The sequence below is a fragment of the Parasteatoda tepidariorum genome, chromosome 5 (assembly GCF_982258835.1).
Source record: "Parasteatoda tepidariorum strain Cologne lab strain chromosome 5, Ptep-v5.0, whole genome shotgun sequence".
NCBI lineage: Eukaryota > Metazoa > Arthropoda > Arachnida > Araneae > Theridiidae > Parasteatoda > Parasteatoda tepidariorum.
This window is the reverse complement of record NC_141759.1, coordinates 79,327,330-79,350,156: the sequence shown is the minus strand read 5'-3', so window position 1 is coordinate 79,350,156 and position 22,827 is coordinate 79,327,330. Positions and strand designations below refer to the sequence as shown.

Sequence of the window (22,827 nt, the reverse complement as noted above, 5' to 3'; positions counted from 1 at the left end):
ACTAATACCTTTACTTTCCATCTCTTAAAACAACTCAACTTTACGTTGGAAAAGAAAAGCTATTAGCTTTGTAGGTTTGTTTATTGTTACTTGTACAAATTTGGGCTTATGAGCTCAAACAAAAGACGGCGTTTAAGCCCTTTTCAAGTTGAAGCACAGATTACACAAATTAAAGAAGGACGTTAAAAAGATACACCAATGGTTACGACAGGTTTCGAACCCACTTCCATCACATTTCAGAACGTCTGATAGAAAGACATTTGGTGATCTAATCACTAATTTCGCCTCTTCTGAATATTAGTTTCCAAATTACGAGTACAACTGAAAATTTAGCTGGTCTAATCCAAAATGGTAAATTTGTGTAGGTTGACCTTCTGGCCGACGAAAGTGACCAGTTGAATACCCACTACCAATTATGGTCCCACAGTGGACTGATCGTAAAGACACGGTTCCCAGTAGAACGCCGAAGTCAAACATCACTGGCTGCTGTCAGTAAGCGGGCGGGTGACCACTTTGATCAGCCTGCGTAGAGGGTGCACGGTATCGGTTCTCGTTAAACTGTTCTATCGTAAAGTGCTCTACTTCACGCGCGGGTCATCGGGCTACCAAGCAGGGGAGTCATACCCTCTGCTGAGGATCAAAGTTGCGATGGCATGTCTTCGGATCATATTCAGGGATGTTTCCCAGATCGTCGCCAATAGCCCATTGTGCAGCTCTGGTGCGACGTAAATAAAGTACTACTACCAGTTATGAATTGTGTATCAAAAATAATTTAATTAAGTATTTTTAAAACAATCCTTAATAAGGGGTGCTAGGGCTTTTAATGAGTAACAATTGAAAAAATAATTATAAATGTTTTAGGATCGATAAGAATCTTTTTGCTTCGATGGGAGTCGTAATGCCCTTTGATGGAGTCATTTTTGGAGCTGGAATCAATAGGAGAGCCACACTGTCTCTTCCACTGAAGCTCAAGTTTGATTTGGACTACAAGGAGAAGAATTTGAACTTCAAATGGACGCCAGTCAATCCGCATGAGATTTATCACTTCAAGTACGAGCCCTATACGTACGTCGATTCCTACATGAACAGTGTCGCTAAGCCTCTTGAAGAAGGATATTTACCAGTCAGACGACAGAGCAGAAAAGAGGTAAAAATAGATTCTAACATTAAATGTTTACTTTAACAGAACCGACCGCATTAATATAGTTCGTTCACCAGGAGTTTGTACTTGGCTCCACCTTCTCGGACGCAGAGATCATTTCAGCACTTGAAAAGGGGATAACCTCTATACAAATGCGAGCCAGACGCAAACAGTGAATTCTTTTTCAGTCACTTACTTCAATTTACCATTTGCTATTATACCTTTCGCTACTCGAGCTAATTAAATATATTGAAACAAAATGCCTGAAAAAGAACAAACTGTTCATTCAAAAGAGAGAAATATCATTAAATTTATAAAACATTTAACGTTAAAAAGATGCACATTAATATTGCGGAAACTTATTGCCAACTTGTTCAGGATTGTTCGCTTCCTTCTCCCAAAAATAGCGAAATCGAATCGTGGGATACCACGTGATGAAGGCGGAGCCAAGTGCCAACTTCTGGTGAACAAACTATACTTCCACACCTAGTTTTTGATCTTATGCGAGTTTGGTGGATTCTTCTAAATTATCTTTTTGGTTTGAGAGAGTTCTTTCCACGATTCTTAACTAGCATGGCGAATCTGTTTTTTTGATTACTATATTTTCCATTTTAGTCAGAATTTTTTTTTATTTGTTAATTTATTTATGCATTTTTTTATGGAAAAAAAAACATGAAGAACTTTTACTTATAAAGATTGGAAATCGCAATATTTGTGAAAAAAATGGAATAGAATGTATAACAGTTTAATGGACAATAAATCAAGAATTATTACGCAACCGACCCTGCTTGATTTTAAAATTCGCAAAAAAATTCTTATTAAAGATAAATTAAAAATAATATAACGATATCAACTACTAATACATTAACATTTATTAAATTTAATTTTATAAGTTAAGTCAACGAATTTTAAATTTTAAATTAATTAGTGGACTAAAATACTAAAATAGAGATCTATCGACAAAGACTACTCACTTCTGCCTAGCTTAATAGTATGAAATTGCCGCAGCTGATGCTCTCCAGTTATTTCAGTTTCCGTTTTTAAAAGCGCTATATGTTGAGCCACCTCAACTAGATTTGGCATGTGACATTTTTAGCGGCAATCATTGGTCGATTCGCCGTGTAAGAGAAATAGTAATGTAAACAAAAAAAGCAAACGTTGCCACCGGCGGAAAAGAAATACAGCCAAAATTTGGGAGCCACGTACGAGAATTATATATATTAGATGGCATTCTTTTACATTCAAGAGAAAAGACACACAAGAGTGGAAACATTTACCACGTTAAAAAATGTATTTTTGTAGAATTCTTTTTTGTGTTCATCTTTTAACGTAAATTTTTTATCACATAATTTTCATCGTGCATTCTGCATAACTTTTTTTTATCACCATCTCCCTCCTGAGTCTCCAAGGATCGAGAGTAACAAGTTCGACTATCTTGAAATCAAAATAAAATCATCAAAATAATCAAAGTCATTATTAAATATTAGACAGATCCTTAGGATTGAAGGGAAGATTTGAACTTTCCTTTCATCTAAAAGATAGCACAAAAATGTGATACCCATTGGGAATTTTCCCAGAATTATGAAAAAAAATGTTCAGGCAATAAAAGGAGCATCCCTATTGCAATGCCAACTCCTTTGCAAATGTTACCGAAAACAAAACAGTGCTGGAAACCTTTTAATAACTCTTAAAAATCCTTTCATCTTCTTAAAAATATAATCCCTAAATCTTAAAAATATTTTTCATATTTTTTTCATTATTTTGTATTAATTTAGACCAAAATAAGTGAAAAATATTATTTCACATTTTAATAATTTATGGTTATGAAATACAGCATGAAACATGGATGCGTTTTACTGCGTTAAAGGTAAAATATTACAAACATTGCTCACTTCTAAATAATAATGTTTCAAATTTGCACTTATTTGCAGTTATTTAGATCTGCGAAACACATTTATTCATCATTGAAATTTAATTAATTTGCAAAATCAATTAATGATAAATTTTTGAATAGGAATGAAAAAAATATATTTTCAAATTACTTTTTTTTTATTTTATATTTTAGTACAAATGTAATTTCGATAACCTAACAGATTTTTTTAACCATTAGAATGTTTCTTTATAATTAAAAAAAATAACAGTATATTTTTGTTTGTAAACAAATAAAAGTAAGTAAATTAATAGCGTCAGAAAAATATATAAATGAAAGGGTAACTAGTAAATCCTGGAAATAGCGATACTTATCAATAGTTGCGATGTGCTAAATATCAAATCGTAACGGAATACAATCGAATTAAAAAATGAACAGGCCGTTTTTACGGTTCTGATTAAAAACTACTTCGTTCTGAATTTTGTACGAAAAAAAGTAAAATGAGAAAGACTGCGAAAGGAAAAAAAAGGCATTTTAAATTGTGTTTTTTAATGAAAATTTTTAATTTTCAGATGAAAGAAAGCTTTTTCCATGATGCTTTAGGACATGGATTCGATGTCTCTGCTAGGTATGAAAATGAATTCAACGACAAAGGTTCTTGGGTTCGATTCCTTTTCGAAAAAGATTACAGAGAGAAGTTTTACTACATGTATGCCAACCCTAATTTTGAACCGTATGACGTGGATATTTCTTTCACCCAAGCTGCTGAGGAACCTACACGAGAGGTTAATATTTTAGTTTGCAATTTTATGTGGAAATGATGCTGTTATTTTGTTTCAGCATGTATTCTTAATATATCTTACATTTTAATGTATACAAATTCTGTACACAAAATACAGAATGATACAGTGGTTTTAAATCTTGACTTACTTACTTGACTAAATTCTCTGAACGCCAGGTGGCTCATGAGGCCACAATTTCTGCGCTTCATCCCTGCTGGTCGAGAACCGCTTTTCTTAAACTTCTCTAACTGAGACATCCCAGGATGCTTCGTTGCTTTATTATCATTAATCTGTAGGTTAGTTTGGACCAGCCTCTTTTCCGTTTTTCATCCGGTGCCTTTGTCAGTGCTGTTCTAGTCGGGTCTTTTGGGAACATTCTTAGCGTGTGTCCTATACAGGACTATTTATCTTTAATTCCTGAAATAATGTCCTAAATCTAATCATATTGCGTATTTTCATCATTTTTTTGAATATTTTTTATCGCATTTCAACCACTTAGCTCCAACCCATTAAAATAATTTCTCTAACAGTATAGAAATATTTTACTACATAATTATATATTTAGTCCTAAATTATTTGACACTAAGTGACATCAAGTGACTCCTGCGGTAAAATATCTCTAAGCTCCCACCAATATATTAATTGGCGGCAATTCTTAAGCTGGTGATCTATTTCTTTTATAAAATGTTTTTTCAAAATTTATTTTATAATTGTTTTTTAGGAATTCGGCTCTCAATTCAGATTTAAGAAAAAAAGAATAATTCAAAATCCAAAGTATTAAAAATCGGGAGTCTGTGATCATTTTTATTCAAATATTTTCTTTAAACAAGTCATAAATAAAGATTGTATTATTCTTCGTTTTATATCAAAGCACTATTAATTATGTTTAAGTGTAGAATTGTGAAAGAGCTGCAATAGTTTGTACTGTACTAAATTTTGATAATACGCCTTGTAGCATACCTGCCAACAATAGAGAAATAAAATACTAAGCGACATTTTTTAGGCTACGAGTAAAGTTTTGGTACATCAAGCATAATTATGTACGTCAAAAAGAGAAATTAAAAATTAGAAATAATGCAAGCACTTACATTTAGCGAAATAAGAAAATATGTATATAAATCTTAATCTAAAGAAGATTTTTTTAAACCATTATTTATAATTACTTCAACTATTAATACTCAACATCAGTACTGGCAATAGCACCATCTGTTGAAGAATATGAAGTATTTTTGCTATCAGCGGATATTATATCGCCAAAATAATTTGTTTTAAAATTCTTCATTAAATACTGAGAAATTTAAGAATATATAGATAAACAGGAGATAGTCGTAAAATACAGGTGTCTTCGTTAAAAAAAAAAGCAGAAGACTTGGAAGGCATGTTGTAGGTAACAAAATAAAACGATGTTATGAACTATGTCGGGTGAAAAAAATGGAAGTAAGATCATTGCCCTACATAGAGATAGTGAAACCCATGTTTACACAAATAAGACGAACTTATTGAAGGAAAATGACATCGAAACAGCTTGCACGCGTTAATCAATTTCCTTTGACTTCTAATATTGTCTTCTAATGAATTAACACTATAAAAAGACTAGCTGATGTATCTAATTCATTTCATTGAGTAGTTTCATAGGTACAGGAGTCTGGAGAAAATTTCTTTCCCCTTCAGATCTATATCTAAATTGAGGAAGTGGCTTCACAAATGAGATCCCCTCAGCAGAGGATCAAAATTGCGATGGCATTTGTCTTATAATAAGCCTTAGGTCTTGTCTTATATTATCCTTAGGGATGTTCCATATGCCAACGCCAATAGCACATTGTACATTTCTAGTGCATCGTAAATAAAAATAAAAACTAACTCTATTATTTTAAATTTTTTATATAAGAAAAGAAATTAAAGTGCTATTTTTGAACTAAATACGTTTAATAAAGCTAAAATTATATTTCAGACAGCACTGCTAACAGTCAAGTCACTAAAAAAATAAAATCTTTAGATTGCATATTAATTACACGAAGTGTTTTCAAGGGAATAAAGTTTCCTTTTTTATTTCTTTCAAAGCTTGAAGCCAACTTTAAATATCAGTACTACGGTTCAGAATTCGTCAGACCTGAATTTGGTGCCGAGGGATACGAAGATTTGAAATCACCAACTGATCGAGGCGAACTCTGCAGCTGTTCAATCGAGGGTGACATAGTTCGTAAAGGTGACAGAGACAGAAAAGTAAAAGTAGCCCTAACTTGGACAAGGGACTTAGTTAGGTCTTACCACAAAGTTAACTTCTACTATGAAAGAACACCTTTCTGGAAGAGTGAAACAAGAGTTCTTAAGGTAATGATGAATTTTATTTTCACTCGTTAAATTAACGTATGTCTTATTAATCGTAAAAATTTTATGCATTAACTAATAATGACGTGTATTCCAGTCATTTTTTCTATACGTGTGACACAATAATGATTTAAATTCAGAAACTAATATTTTCCTTTAAATTTTATCAATGATACAGTAAATTTTCTATTGTAACTTTTTTTCCAAATATTAATTATTTTTTATTATATTCCTTGATAATTTGACATGGATATTGTCTGAGCGATGAGGAATCGATTTCATTCACTCGCTTTACACGGAATTATTTCACTCGTTAAATAATCTTGCTAATCATAGTAAATTTATGCATGAACCAGCATTAACCAAGAATGACGTGTCCTCCAAAGTTATTTTTCCTTACATGGGACACAACAATGATTTAAATTGAGTAACTAATATTTTCTTTTAAATTTCACCAATGATGCAGTTAATTTTCTATTGTAACTTTTCTCCAAATGTTAATTATTTTTGATCCTTAATAATACGACACGGATATTGTCTGAGCAATGGAAAATCGAAACCATTGGATCATCCCAGGCATTAAAGTGAATTAAATTAGTAAGTTTTGTAAAATCCTTTTATACTCTCAAAAATTAAAGTGTTGCATTTACCTTATGTTATACGAATCTATAAAAAAAAAATTGCATATAAGCGTGCTGCAACAAATGTCGTTTAAAACAAATGCAATAGTAAGTGAATTTTTTTGGCTCTACATCATACAATGATCCATAACGTACACATTTTCGTATACGATTAATAAGTATAACCATACACAATCGATGCGTAATAATGTACGATTCACTCTCTCTCACCATTTAATTTTATCACTTCGTAATTCACATTCTCGTGATTTATAATTAAATCAACCTTCAGGTTTACTAAAACACACAATCGATCAGGTTAATTGTTGAAAATCGGGAATCGTCATTGTGAATTAATGTATCCCAAGACAATAAGAAACAAACAATATAAAGATTGAATACTGGTCAACATTTTTCCGAAATTTCAAAATATTACAATTGATTCAAAAGTATTTCTTAGAATAATTGTTGGGCCGGAATAGTCTGGGTGCTGGACTCACGTTCGTAAGAGCAGGGGTTCGAATCCAGACAGCCGAAGACTCTCCGTGTAGTAAATGGTGACTGATGCTCGTTAAATTTGTCGGGTCACAAAATTCTCCATGTTCCCATAACAAAAATATACTTCTGGGCGTACTAGATTGGAAATTGATCATTCTCTGGTTCTGGTCAAAATTACGATTAGTAGATGAATTAATGGATTCGCCTTCTAAACCGGTGTGGCAGAATTCGAATTCTTGATCACAGATGGCGCCACTTAAAAACAAGAAAATACGCACCATCTGTGTCTTAATGGTCTACGAGAACAACAACTATATAATTGCTAAATATGTATTACAAGTTAAATATGTCTCTTTAAATACGTTAGAGCATGGATACCATAGAGCACTGATTTTATTGTACACTGATTCTGATTTTATTGCATGGATACCATAGAGCACTGATTTTATTGCAAAATATGTTGGATAATCTAACGCAATTATAAAAAGTGGTTTATATTTTTACACATTTCTCTAAAAATTCTTGGTTTTATGCATAATATTAATTAATTATACATAACAGAAAAATTTTAATGTGCATGGCTGTCTTGCGATTATGTATGATTGCAATACATAAATATAAATTTAATTGCACTTCTTTAGGTATGTGGCAGTAGTTCTCTCTTATATCCCAAATACGACATAGCAAAAGTAGCTACCTTGAATACCATTGGAATTGATCATACTCTCAAAGGCGAAGTCAAACTTGGTTTTGGAAAGGATTGTACGTCAGATCAAAAGGTAAATATGGACTTTTATGTATAAAGAGAAGAAAAAAAAAACATCTGTAGACATAGGTTTTCACTGAATATTCTATTGACTGTAAACATATATGTGATATTAATTTAAGAATTATCTGTTTAGATCAAAATCCAAGGAGACTTTGTCACAACCGATGAACAAAGACATTATGAAAGCAAGAGAGAAGTGCCTGATACCCCTGAACATTACAATCCATACGCTCATTTCTACCAAGCGTGCGTGAAGGACAGGGAAAGAGGAATTGACTTTGGCGAGAGCTGCATGGAATACATCAAACTCATAAGCACTGTACATGGCTATAACTTCCATGTGAAACATGAAAATGTATGTAACGCATATCAGCTTTTAAATATTCTTCTGCATTCGTGTACTAATTGTTAATATTCGTGCATTCTAATGGTTAGAGAAATCGGAGGCCGGTCCGGATTCCGATCCTAGACTTTGCTAAAAACAAACCGAGTCCCGTAAAATTTGGAGAAATGTAAGTCACTGATCAGTACCATGGGTACAGGAATCTGGAGAAAATTCTCCCTACTCTTCTAGTCTGCGTCTGAATTGAGGAAGTCACCTCACGAATGTGTGGTGCTGCCATCTATTTGTGGGGTTTTGAACTAAGACATACTTTACCCCTGAGGTGTTCTCTTGTCAAACTAAAGACGCGCTCTCCTGACTTAATTTGCAAAAGGCCAATGACTGGCGAGTTTGGCTTGTTCAAATGTCATTAGAAACAACAACAGTATTCGTATAGCCAAACTGGTATATCTACCTCACAAAAAATTAGGTTTCTTCTTTGTTGGATCCACTTCTAAGCCCGAATCCGATTTTGAATACGGACTTTGAAAAATCTTATTGAATTAAAAAAGCATTTTTCTGAACATGGGCGGTGAATAAAATCGAATACATTTTAAGAACAGGACTAGTATATTGAATTGGAAAAGCAATTGAATCATCTGACTACAGCAACTATTCACTTGTCCTCAGCATGTAGGAAAATTGCTTATTTGTGGTCTCTTCTCATTCTTTTTAATGAAGTGCACTTGGATTGCGTGATTTTTCATTTCATAATTTATTTATTTTCATTTTCTTGATTTTTGATTTGATTTTAGATTATTCCAAACTACTGCTATTTTCTAAACACAAACTTTTTCAAACATTTTCTAAAAGTAGGTGACAGTTCTCGTTTCAGTAAAATTAGCCATTTTCAATAACATGTTGACCAAACAAAATCTATTTAAAACTTCAAAAATTCTTGAAATTTATGTTAACTTAGAGAAATTTTCAATGCACTAAAACAGAGCCGTGAGGGCTCAGGGGATAGAGCGTTCGCCTTCCAATGGGATGAACCGGGTTTGAATCCCAGCGATGGGCATTCGATTCAAATTCCGCATCCGGCTTACGCTGACCTCAGTGCTGACGTAAAAATATCCTCAGTAGTAGACGGATCCCTTGTCTTTAGGATTCCCTTGTCTTTGGTTCCTTGAGTTCCCTTGTCTTTAGGATTGGTTCAAAATTGCAAGACTACGGAGTTGAACATTAGCAGTCGTAAACTCAAAATTGGGTCGGCTGTTCAACAACGGTTATAAAATAAAATAAAATGTACTAAAACAAAAACGAACATTTTCTGGACATTTATTGAAAGTAAATTCAATTTTGAATTTTATAAAACGGCATGCTCAACAGTTGTAATTTTCGATTACAAAACTTAGCATTTCTAATGTGTGCGTATAATTTCATTACACTATAGCCAAGTTTAATATGAAGAGTCAATCAAGGAAGTTTTTACTTGAAAAATGTTCGAGACGTTAACATTTACAAATAATAATTACTAACTAACTTTTAGTAACTTTTAATTAATGACTACTGTTCCTTACTTCTCTGAAAAATATATATTAAAGATATACATTTTATTTTAGCTTTCACCAAGATTCCTGAGAGTTGCTTACAGGATTCACAACCTCATTAAACATAGTTTGTTCGTCTATGGACTTCACAGTTATGCAGATATCGATCCGCAAGACCACTATGCCCCACCAGGAGAATTTCACCTGCATGCTAATTTCTCCATGAGAGCACCAGTCGCAGATATCATGGTAATGAAGCCCAGTACTGTTAGTCGGTACACTCATGCTTACATCCCCATGTACAGGGGATTGAGATCTTATCCTGTCTTCGAGGACATGCATGTCAAGAACTCTTTCAGTGAAGGTAAATTCAATTTGGGAACTTATATAATAAAGTTTAAGTTTACGAAAGAAAAAGAAACAAAATTGTCATGAACGTGTTTTGTGAAGGTAAATTAATTCGAAGCATTATTCCAACCGTATGCTAGATTATAGTAATTTACGGAAAAAGGGAAACGAAAATAAACGGAAATTGCCAGGACTTTGTTTTGTGAAAGTAAATTCATTCAGAACTTTATTCAAACCGTATATTATATGATGAGTAATTTTTAATTTATAGAAATAGAACTCTTTCAGTGAAGGTAAATTCAATTTGGGAACTTATATAATAAAGTTTAAGTTTACGAAAGAAACAAAATTGTCGAGAATTAGTTTGAAAATGCAAGATCAATTTCGAACTTCAACCAAATCACATTTTAGATTATAGCAATTTTTAATCTGCCATAAAAATTATCAAAGCTGTCAAGTTTTCGTACATTGATGGTAAATCCAATTTGGAACATCAATAATAGCAACCTTTTATTGATAAAAAGTAGTCGAAAAGTTCACACAAACTCGTTCAATAAAGGTAAATTCAATTTGGAGATCAATTCAAACAGGTATGCAAGATTATATGATTTTTAGTTTATGAAAAAAAAATATAAGAAGTTGTCTAGAACTAGTGCAATGAAGGTAAATTTACTCAGGAACTTGTATGGTATAATATATATATTAGATAAACTAAAAAAACAAAAAAATATGTCTGCAATTATCAAGATTTCATTTAGTGACGGAGAAATCAATTCGTAACTTTTTATTCAAACTATATACTAGATAATAATAGTAGTTTTCAATTTGCAAAAAAAAAAGAGAAAAAAAAGCTAAATTTTGTATTTTTTGCGTATTTTTCTTTGAGTAAAAGTAAGTTTTTTGAAATTTCACTTAAATTGCGAATTTATTATTTAATTAACAAAAAGGAGTATTTATAATTTTTTCGTATTTTTAATTCAACTAATCTGCTGCATCAAATTCATTTTCAATTTAAATTTTTTTTTATAATTTAATCATACTGCACATTCATTAAAACTAAGGCCAAGAAAATGCCCTGAGGTGTCCTCATATTTCTATTCAATGTTAAGAGTTTTTTTCTTAAATGACTATCAAATTTTAATCTTAAATGCAAGAGGTTTTCTCTGTTTTTTACCGACTTCATATGAAGTATAAACTTTACCGGATAATGTGATTTTTTTTTTTTGGTCAGTCAAAATTATGAACACTTTAACTGTGATTGATTCGAACACTATGCCGTGAACAGCTAATTCACCTGTCGCACTAAGCACACACATGCTTCCAAAAGCATGAAAATCAAACAATTAGCTTCAATTAAACAATTGGAAGATGAACAATTAGTTAAAGTTGGGGAAAATAAAATGTTTTTTAGATTCAAAGAATAAAATTATTCGTTATAATTGAAAGGATTGTTAAAATGTTTAATAAAAATGCAAAATCAACCGAATTTTTCAATTCAATCGTGTTTAAAATTTACGACTCATTTCAATGGATTAGTTTTAAAAATCTTATGAACATAATTTATAAGTATTTAAATAGTATATAGTATTACATCATTGATCAACGGATCTAAAAAGGTGTACAGTGGAACCCTAGAGTTCCGTTAAAAGGTTACAGGGATTCTGAGAGTTGGAACTCTTAACAAGTTATGATTTTTGAAATCTGTTGTTATATTGATATCTACATAATAATAAATAATTAATTTAATATTTCAATTATTTATTAAATAAGTGAAATGCTAAAGGAAAAGATCAGTAGTATGTCCCATTCTTATCGAAATTTCAAATATAATATATTCTTTTAGTTTGAACTTTGCAATCCAATTTTTTATAACCATTCTCAAAGTTTATAACAGCTTTTTTATATTTTCAGTTAAACGAATACCAAAATTTAGCTTCATTTTAAGCATTTGCATAGATCGAAAACAAGTTCAGCATTAACCCCTTCCTTCTCGCTCCCGTGAAAATTACGGGGTGAGGTTTCGTCCTCTATTTCTCGCTCTCGTGATATTTTCGGGCTGGAGTGTTCAGTAGTAACGCTCCAATAAGAATGAAACTAATTCATTTCTTTTGCCCGGAAATCCTTTTATTTCTAATTTTGCGCACCAGATGGCTGTACCAGGATATTTTTAAGGTAATTATAGATAGTTAGTTTATATTAAACTAGATGTCAGCATTAATCAAATACGTGTATTTGTGATATATGACAAAAAATTTTTCACTATTATGACTGTTTTCTTGAAAATTAACCGATCGTTAAGGAGTTATTTAAAATGCCATTCCAGTTCAGCAAATTTAAATCTCTGAGATAAATCTATTTTTAAAAGTTATGCTGGTTAAAGAAAAGATGAGAAACGCTTTGCAGTCTTTCATCGGTTAATATGATCGTAATTGCTAATGAACTTGATTTTTTAAGTCCGGTTTCCGCTAAAAGAGAAGCAATCTATAGTAGGAAAATATTTTGAATATCTGCCATAGTTAAATAATAAAGCAAAATAAAACTTGAAAGGGGTGTTTATAAGGGTGCCATGACTTAGATAAGTTTGATAACTCCTAATTCAAAATTTTTTTCCACAAGAAAATGTGATATTAAGCAAATCAACCAGAGAAAACTGAAGCAAATGAAAATACGCTTGCATTCATTTCCACTATGAAAAAAAAATTTTTTTTCAATCATGTAACATTGTTTTGTTTTTTACTTTATCTACTATTTTTTACTTTATAACAGTGAACTGCAAGTTAGAAGGAAATAACGTTGTAACTTTTGATCGTTATGAGTACTCACTGCCACCTATTGATTGTTACAAAGTTCTTACAAGAGATTGCTCTCCTAAAGAATTCTTCACCGTCCTAGCAACTAAAATCACTCATCCAAGGTATAAAAAGGTAAGTTTCTAACTCAAAAATATTTTTCTGTTTTCGACTTAATAACTAATATTTTCTTTCTACACTTTTTAAATACAAGAAAATAAGATTTTTATAAAGCAGAATAATGTCCCTAGAACTATGCTATGGGTCAGAGAAATTTATGGTTTGCTTAAGTTATGGATTGGTGAAACCTATGGGTTTTTGAAGTTATAGGTTGAAATTTAATCATTATGAAATTGAATTTTAGTAATTCTCTGAATTATATATATATATATATATATATATATATATATATATATATACAGTTTTATACATATTTGTAAAATATCTTAAGCTGTTTTACAAATTATAATGCTTGATTGTTCCACAGACGACGTTATTCGTTTTATTAATTACTCAATACATTATTCCTTCTCATTAATTTAATAACGAAAATTCATGTTCAAAGCTGTGTTCATGTTTTTATAGAAATTTTTTTTAAAAAAAATGCTTGTTCTGTTAGTAGAACCTACGAGGGAAAATAAAGTCCTTGCATGTTGCATTGCTCATATCTTCAAAAAATATTGCATTGTCGTATCTTCAAATAAAGCGTGATAGTTACAGCTTGTTACACTTCTTGTATCTCCGAAGAGAAATACCTCTTCGGAGATATAAGAAGGTTTAATTCCAAAAGTAGTCTTACATATCCCATTGTGAAGCTCTAGTGCGACATAAATAAAATACTACAGCTTGTTGCACTGTGCATATTTTCTAAAAAATAATATGCCCATGCTCACTGCATATCATGTCTTGCATAAATTGATACAGCTCTTTTTGAGTATCTTCAAAGAAAATTAAAACCATGCGAAATGCATTTTTCAAAATTATTCTTTTTCTATTTCTATGTATGAACACATTTTTTTAATGTGTTTCAGGCTGTAAAGGTGTTTTTGGGCAAGCACAAGATCGAAGCTCTCCCAGTATCCGACGATTCAGACATTATCATCCGAGTCGATGGCAAAAGAGTGTCAGTCACCAACACCGAGCCATACTTGCACCGTGAAGGAGAACACCAACATCCACCCCTCTTCTACGTTACAAAAAGGGACGTATACTACGCTCTTCATTCCGAAAAGTACGGCCTCATCATCGAGTACAACGGCTTCGGAATCATAGTACAAGTATCACCGTACTACAGAAACAAACTCTGTGGACTTTGCGGCAACTACAACGGTCAGAAGTACGATGGGTATACAGATGACAAAGGCTGTTTCTTTGAGAATGATGATGCCCACGCATATGCTTACAGTATTCCCTCTGACACTTGTTCTGTTCCTAAAATAGAGCCAAAGTGCCCAGCCGAAGGTAAAATTATTATTCTTTATTAATCCATTCATCTTATTTATTTTATTAAACTTGAAACTACAAAATTTAGCTATTTATAATTGAAGATTTTAAGATGAAAAGGACCTAGATATTTGAGAATTCCTACTTAAAAAAGTTTGCTTATGCGCGCGTGTATTTTACTTACTTTTTATTGCATTCAATTATTTCTTACGCAGTTAGTAACTAGTATTTAACATATTCCAGCTAGTAACAATACTGTTAATTATTATAAACATGAATTTTATTAAACATATGTTTAAGAAATTAAAATATGAATTAGTTTATAAAAATATTTTCGTAAGATCTTTTGCTTTGAAGGCTGGAAAAATAGAAAGCATCTAAATTCAAAAACTCTAAGATTTACTTATTTCATATGCATAAAGCCTTTTTTATGTTCCCAGTGGTTTGAAATTCTGAGAGGCAAAATATTTTACAAAATTATGGGATCGACATGTCGAAAGTTTGACAAAATTATTGAGGCACTATTTTTCAGCATTTTCTTATTTAAGTGAGCAATAAATCTTAAATAAACCAACTTTTTGAATCCGATTTTTTATTATTTTCCTAGATATGTAGATATTAGGGAATTAGCATTAACTAGTGGGCGGGGCCCCCTGCTCTCTCACGCTGACCAACCCCCGAAAATTGCTACGCAATCTTATATGGTTTGCTTCGCAAACCCAGCTCGCTTCGCTCGCTACTAGCTTAGGTACATTGCAAATGCACAAAATTCTAAGAATTCAAAACAATCATTCAAATCTATATAAAAACTTTTTTTAAAAAAAGAATCACATCTTTTTAGTGAATATTAAGTCATTAAAATAAATTTGAATTCAAATAAATGACACGTAATTCGTTAAACCTATTAGAAATTTGCTATAGTATAATTCGTGATATAAATCGAAAATCGTCAAATAAATTCGTAATATATAAATTCGTGAAAAAAAGTGCTTTCGACAAAATACTAAAATAGAGATCTATCGACAAAGACTACTCACTTCTGCCTAGCTCAATAGTATGAGATTACCGCAGCTGATGCTCTCTGGTTACTTCAGTTTCCGTTTTTAAAAGCGCTATATGTTGAGCCACCTCAGCTAGATTTGGCGTGTGACACTTTTAGCGGCAATCATTGGTCGATTCGCCGTGTAAGAGTAATAGTAACGTAAACAAAACAAAGTAAACGTTGCCACCGGCGGAAAAGAAATACAGCCAACATTTGGGAGCCACGTAAGAGAATTATATATATTAGATATTTTAGCCGATGAAACATAGACCACTCTGCAAAGCCGCAAATTCGGAGAGACAATATCTAAAGATGTCTAAGCCGTGGGCAATAGCCCATTGTGCAGCTCTAGTGCGACGTAAAAAGAATTAGAACTAAACATGTCTAAAATAAATTATCAAGATGGCAAAAATCGGAATTTCTTTAAAATCAAACAAGATAACAGGCACAAATGAAATGCAATAAAACACTTATTATTGAATTCAGTGGTTTTTTTAGAAGAAACAAGAAAACTTACTTGTTTCACATAAATGAAAACATAAAGTTTCTATTTTTAAAATCAATTTTTTCCATTAGCATTTATTTAGATTTTTGCAGCAATCCTAAACTAATCAGGTCTATAAGCTGAAGCATTTTGACAACATTGATTACTCTAAGTCAATTAAACTAATTTCAAAATAGTATCTAGTATAGTATCTAGAATAAGGTCATCAATAAATACAACTTCTTGACTAAAGTGTTCCAACGTTCCTGAAATTATAGTTATCATTTTTTACAGGCGGATTTGGATGCACTAAACTAAGAACCAAAGTGGTCGAACTCTCAACTGGCAAGATCCCTCAATCTTGCTTCTCGTCTGAGCCCGTTGCAGAATGTAGCTCTCACTGCAAAGCCAGGAGTTTGTCCAAAAAGAAAATATCATTCCATTGTTTGCCATCCAAAGACGATTCAACCAAAGAATTCATGAGACAAAAAGAACACAGAATCATCCACGAAGTTAGGAGGAAGAGCAAAGATCACGAAGCAGAAGTCGAAGTACCCGATGTCTGCCAAAAGGTTTAAGTACCTTAAGTACCTGTTTTAAGGCTTCAATAACTCAAATATGTCTTTAGGTTCAAGAAATTTAAAGATTCATCCTAAGTGACCATTAAAACATATTCACGTGTAAAAACTGGGACTAATGCAGCTCTAGCTCAAGCTTATGTCATTTTTCAAGTGCACCTTTTGAATCATGCGCTGTTATACAGAGTCAATGGCGGCGAAACTGTACAAAGTGTTATAGTTAAAGCATTTTATTACAATAGTTTTTATAATGTACATATTTCTTGCTATTGATTCAGATATGTTATAAGTTCTTTTTATTATGTGTGAGTTAAACTACCAATTTGAACTTATGAAATGTGGTGAATGTTAAATACTGATTTTAATTTTTTATTAATATTGAAATCATTATATGCAGAATTATGGTTGTTTCATGTAAATCTTATTATTCGAATACAGAACTAATGTAATTCAAATAAAAATTTTAAGTAATGTCAAATTTAATGAGAATTAATGTATAAAAAGGATGAGAAACAATGTAGTACAAACAAGTTTAATATGTCAGCAAAATTGTTACATTCCTAATAAACCTGATTTTGAATAAAATTACAGTGTTTTTCTTTGACTAATCTATGGGAAAGTTTTGCAATGAGCTTTTGTATACAGCAATTATGAGCAATAATGCTCAATATTCTTTTTATTACATTCTATATCCAGAATTAAGGTTATTTCTGTATTTTTCTGAATTCTAATGTTCCCTTCTTTCTGGAAGGGAACATTAACACTTGGTTTACAAACGTTTCTTGTATACCTATCTCTACGAACACGCGTCAATTTGACGCATGAACGAATACATATAACAGCACTTAGAAAGCAATGTAATTATATACTATAAGAAAAAAAACGAAAATATGAGATATTAATAATTCAAAAAATATTCTAGTATTTTATTTTTCAATACTCGAACTAAGCAACTGAAACCTTCAAATCAATTGACATTCTGCGTTTGTTCTTTCTATTATTGCTTATCGGCTACAGTTGTTTATCGCTTGTTTCATTTGAGTTAACGATATCGGATAACGGATCGAAGTATTGCCGGTACATTCCTATTTATTATTGATGTGATGTTTGCACGTTTACTCAAAATTTTGTCTAAATTACGATCGCGTCAAATTGACACATATCCATAGAGATAGGTATACCACAAGAATTTCAATATTTCAACGCTTTGGAAGAAAATAGACTTCAATATCTATATATTTACCTCGATCAATGGATAAAAGTCATTACAAGAGATAAAATAAAAATGCAAACGGGTTTTGTAATTTTCCTTATAAAATTCGAAATGCGTCAAAATGACGCGTCCCTTAAACCTAGTGTTAAACAAGCGTGTGTTCGTTGGTTAGATAGATTTTTTTCCTATAACCGTTGTCTAGAAGCCGACCCAATTTTATGGGTTTACGACTACTAATCTTCAACTCCGTAGCTTTGAACACAATCCAGAAGACAAGGGAACTCCTGGATCGAGTATTGGGAGAAATTTGCCTTCGTGGAAGACTTTTTGTGATGGAGCTAACCCGCATTTGCGTTGCATGGAGAGGAAGACCACGAGAATCTCCCACGGTTAGCCTGCCTGACGGCTAGGGAACTCTTACCCATGATCCGTCTACCACTGAGGATATTTCACGTCAGCACTGTGGTCGGTGCAAGACGGATGCGGAATTCGTATCGACCAGCCATCGCCGGGATCGAATCTTGGTTCACCTCTTTGCAGCCTTGTAATTTTGAACCCAAACCAGAAGACAATGAAACTCCTGGATCAAGGATTGGGGATCGCCTTCGAGAAAAACTTTTTTGAGAACAAACCGGCATTTGCACTACATGGTGCACGAAAACTTCCCCCGACTAGCTTGATTGCAGGAAAATTTTCACAAAAAAATTGTGAAAAACATTTCATGTCTAAACTACTACGAACTAAAGATAATTGAAAAAAAGCATCCTTACTTAAGCCTACAAGGTAATTTGCCCATATTTTTGAAATCGAATAAAAGGTTCGTTTGCTTACAAACCCCTTCTTTAGAGAAATAATTACTTAGGAAAATGCCTATTTAAATAAGCCAATCTTTATTTATTTATTTGTTTAAAACAAATTATAGCTTTTTTCATTTTATTTATTTGCGAAAATAGTAAAAATTAACGAAAAGAAATTAAAAAAAATTTCCTATTTAATTATAAGAAAATGGAATGAAGAAATAAAAATGGATATTCAAATGGTCGAAGATAACTAAGATCAAATAAAACAGTCAAGTCCTCAAAGTGAGAAAGATTATAAACTTATTCAATAAATCCGAACACTGAATACTGAATGTTCGTCACAAGAGAAAATTTGGATATCAATTATTTTTTAAAAAAAGGCATCATATTCAGAAATTAAATATTTCAAGACTAAAACTAAAGAATTCTACAAAAATAAACTACTCTACAAAAAACTAAAGAACTTTAGTAATCCAAGTTCCATTCTTGGCTGTTATAAATTGATTCTTATACTTCTTCAGCAATGTTGCAGCCGTACAATATTTCTGAAATTAATTTTGCCCGTGGAAGATAAAATAGAACAATGGTCACACTATCGTCGAACTAACCGTGAGAAACTTTCCGAGTAAAAGATAAGAAATTTGCATTTTAATACCTTTATATTTTTGACATCAAAAACCGACGCTTAACATATTCTACCACTAAAGCTTTTCGTCAAACAGTTAATCAGAAATAACCAAATTAACTCGCTGAAAAAGATAAAATTGCAAACAAGTTGTCAGGGAACTGCCGGCTGGTCTAAGTCTACACTAGCTGAATCACCAATGATTTAATTCAAAATTTGATTTAATTCAATTGGAAAATAGAAAAAACTATTGAGAAAACGTATTAATTTATTAAAACCACATTTTTCAGTACATTCAAAACAATTTACCACCTCTTCAAACAAAAGTCAGTTTCGTTCGTTCTCAAAATGTATATTTTTCATTTTACGTTTTTGATATTTCACGTAGCATGTTTCATTATTTCTCTTACTTTTATCAGTCTCGCTTTTGATGCCTGACACAAGTACTTAATTAAAGTAGATTAAAAATGTGTCACAACAAATATTCTAAGTTCTTAAAATACCAAATCCTAATAAAACTTTCCAAAGAATCTCAAAAATTAGATAAGACAACTTTATGTCAGCTTTCTTTATCTGGGTAGTAATTCTGACTAGACAGAATATATTTTAAATTCAATTTTTTTATGATGTAGTATTAAAATATTGAATATTATTTACGTTTTCACTATACTATACAAGTTTCTAAATAATCATTTTGCATGTTACTTAAAAAAAAGCAGCAAAACTATTCTTACCTTCACAATAGTCAATAATTGTAAACTTTTTTAATTGTTGTTAAGACACCACACAATAGAAAGTAATGGGATATGTTATTATGGACTCTGTCAACTTTCGTCTAACAATAGGTTCTTCTAGATAGAATTAAGTAGTCATGTCTTAAATACTAGTTATTTGGTATTTTATAACTTTAGTGGTAGATACGCCATATTTCTCCCTTTCCAGAATTCGATCTGAAATAGAATTCAATGAACGAATACTAAGTTGATTTATGCTATTAATTTTTATTTATTTTATCATCCATTATGATATTTTTTTATTATTCCTTTCCCTTTTCTTTATTGGCCGGAATTATATTATATTTGAGCACTATGTTCAGAGCAAATCAATTGTACAATGTGGACAAGCTCATGTCACGTGAGGTGATCACCAATAATGAAATTTTTTATTATTTATTATGTCATCTATCCAAAAATTACCACTTCAAATAATAAGTTAACATGTGTTAGATACTAGTGATTTAGTATTTAATGTTTTTAGTGGTAGTAACGCCCCATTACTCGCCTTCCAAAATTTTAATTTTGACAGAATTCAATGAACGAAAACGATTACCTGATTTATGCTGTTAAAATTAATTTAAATTATTTAATTTGTAATTATATATGTTATTCTTTTATTCATTCTTTGTTTTTTCTTTATGGGTCGGAAGAATTTTATTTACTTCACCGAATTTTTGAGAGCTATTATGAAAAGCAAATCAAATGTTCAATGTAGACCCATCTATCGATGTTGACATGCTCAATCCTGTCCGGTGTTCACCATTAATGGCATATATTAATTTTCACTATGTCAACCTTCATCTATCAAAATGTGCTATCATATGCAGAGATGCCAACTGCTCCGGACACGACAAAATAATTAAAAAAACGGATAATAACTATAAAGTAAATTTTGCAATTATTTGACTATTTTTACTTGCTTTTTAAAAGGCATAGCGCGAATGAAGTACAATAAAGTGGTGAATTATATAACCCTACGAATTATTTAAAAATAGTGGTGGATAAAAATCTACTAAATTTAATTTATTAAACCAAGAATCACAATTATTAAACTACCACTTGAAAATATTTAATCGCTGTCCGGAGCAAGTTGGCATATTTGCATATGATATATTGCAAGGATAATAAGTTTTATATGCTAGTCATTTGGTATTTAATATTTTTAGTGGTAGTTGCGCCATATTAGCTTTTCAAAAGTGTCAAGATTGGTCTCACATAATACTTAATCAAATAAATTATGCCTTAATATGCCATTATGTTTCAATATCGATATTGCACCAAAATTTCATTAACCAAGCTTTTTAAAGTTGGAAAATTCACATAAGATTGATATTTTTTCCTTGCACAAATCTCTGGAAATTAACGCTGTTCCAAATAGCTGTGAAAACCAATTTTAAATTATTTACTAAATATTTAAATTGCGTCACGAAAATATATTTTACCTTTACACTCACAAGAAATGTAAAATGCTACATCATCTCCGAATTAGTTTAAACAAAACTCTAATCTAACAAAGAAACGCATCTGCTTATCAGTTGAATAAGCCCTTTGACTTGGCTTTTTGGGTTTTTTAAACAGAAAAAAGAAAAGAATAAAAGAAAAACAGTCATAGAGTCGCAATCTTTAACTATTTGAATCTCTTAATGAATATCTGCATCACATATATCATCACACAAATCATATTAATGAATATCTGCATCATATGTTTTAATTTTTTACGTTGTAAAAGAATTTCATTTTTTATAATTATTTATAGTTTTTGTAAGAGTTTAATAAAACGTTTTGATACCGTTAATGTAGTCTAATATGCTATCTTATGTTATGAAACTATACTTGAAGTTTTGACAAGGCTTTACGACAGTTTCGCAGGGTAATAACCTCTATTCAGATTCGTCAGAGTCTGATAAAGCATTCTTTTCTCATTTTAAGTACTAAATTGTGCCCTAAATGTATATCTCTGTTTTCACTTCATTTCTAACAAATATTTTAAAAACTTATAAGTACAAAAGAAGATTAAATGTTCTAAATGTCTATTGGTAATTAAAATGCTAAAAGGATTTAAGCGTGTTCATTAATATTTTATAAATCAAAACTACATGCATGCTTCTTTTTTTACATTTTTTATTAAAAATATTTTCAAATAAATTACAAATATACGTTAAAATTGAAACAAATACTATGAAATATACCGTAAAAAATACTCATTGTCATATTTATATACATCATTTCAGCATGCAAAACAACTTGTGCTTGAATAAGACTTAAACACAGATGTATACCGGATATAGCTTTATAATGTTCTGGGTGTTATTTTTATTTGAATCAGTAAGGGTACATTAAAAAAATCAGTGTAATATACAGGGTATTCCGAAATGACTGCTCCTCATATACAAGGTTATTCATAATTCCCTCCGGGGTTTCGAAGCGTTATAGTAAAAAAATGAAGACGAATATTGGAAAAAAGAACATATGAAATTATTCCGAAAGTATTCAAGTTTTAATTTAAGCAGTTGCCGGTAGATGGCAGTAACATGTACCACTGAAGCCAGTTGTAGTAAAGAAAAATGGCGTTTACAGGCCGAGGGAATTATGAATAACCCTGTATATTATAAGAATCTACGTCAAAATTAAAGTAAAAATATATGGTTATTTGCGGCTTGAAATTTATATTTTGACGAGGAAAAAGCAAAAACACTATCAAATTTCGTTGAATCGCTGATGAGGAAGGCAGAATAAGACTTACAAGCAGAAATTATAAGAGGGAACCAGTCTGATGCCTGATGAAACTTAGAGGTGTTCCGAATAATTGAATTTTAGATCTTCTCTGTTTCATTAGTCAGTCAAACAGG

The 22,827-nt window shown here is 31.4% G+C and overlaps 1 protein-coding gene across 2 annotated transcripts in view; it reads left to right on the top strand.

Moving 5' to 3' along the window:
• Window positions 1-17,149, top strand: part of LOC107445743 (vitellogenin-6) — a 53,545-nt gene extending 36,396 nt beyond the window's left edge. For both annotated transcript variants that reach the window (XM_087164375.1, XM_087164374.1), the window contains 9 exons: window positions 862-1,147; window positions 3,584-3,796; window positions 5,855-6,124; window positions 7,881-8,018; window positions 8,142-8,363; window positions 9,953-10,244; window positions 12,995-13,152; window positions 14,049-14,478; window positions 16,281-17,149. In XM_087164375.1, the coding sequence (XP_087020501.1) occupies window positions 862-1,147; window positions 3,584-3,796; window positions 5,855-6,124; window positions 7,881-8,018; window positions 8,142-8,363; window positions 9,953-10,244; window positions 12,995-13,152; window positions 14,049-14,478; window positions 16,281-16,564 (2,293 nt within the window). In that variant the 3' untranslated portion in view covers window positions 16,565-17,149. The remainder of the gene's footprint in view (window positions 1-861; window positions 1,148-3,583; window positions 3,797-5,854; window positions 6,125-7,880; window positions 8,019-8,141; window positions 8,364-9,952; window positions 10,245-12,994; window positions 13,153-14,048; window positions 14,479-16,280) is intronic.
• Window positions 17,150-22,827: the final 5,678 nt, after the last annotated feature.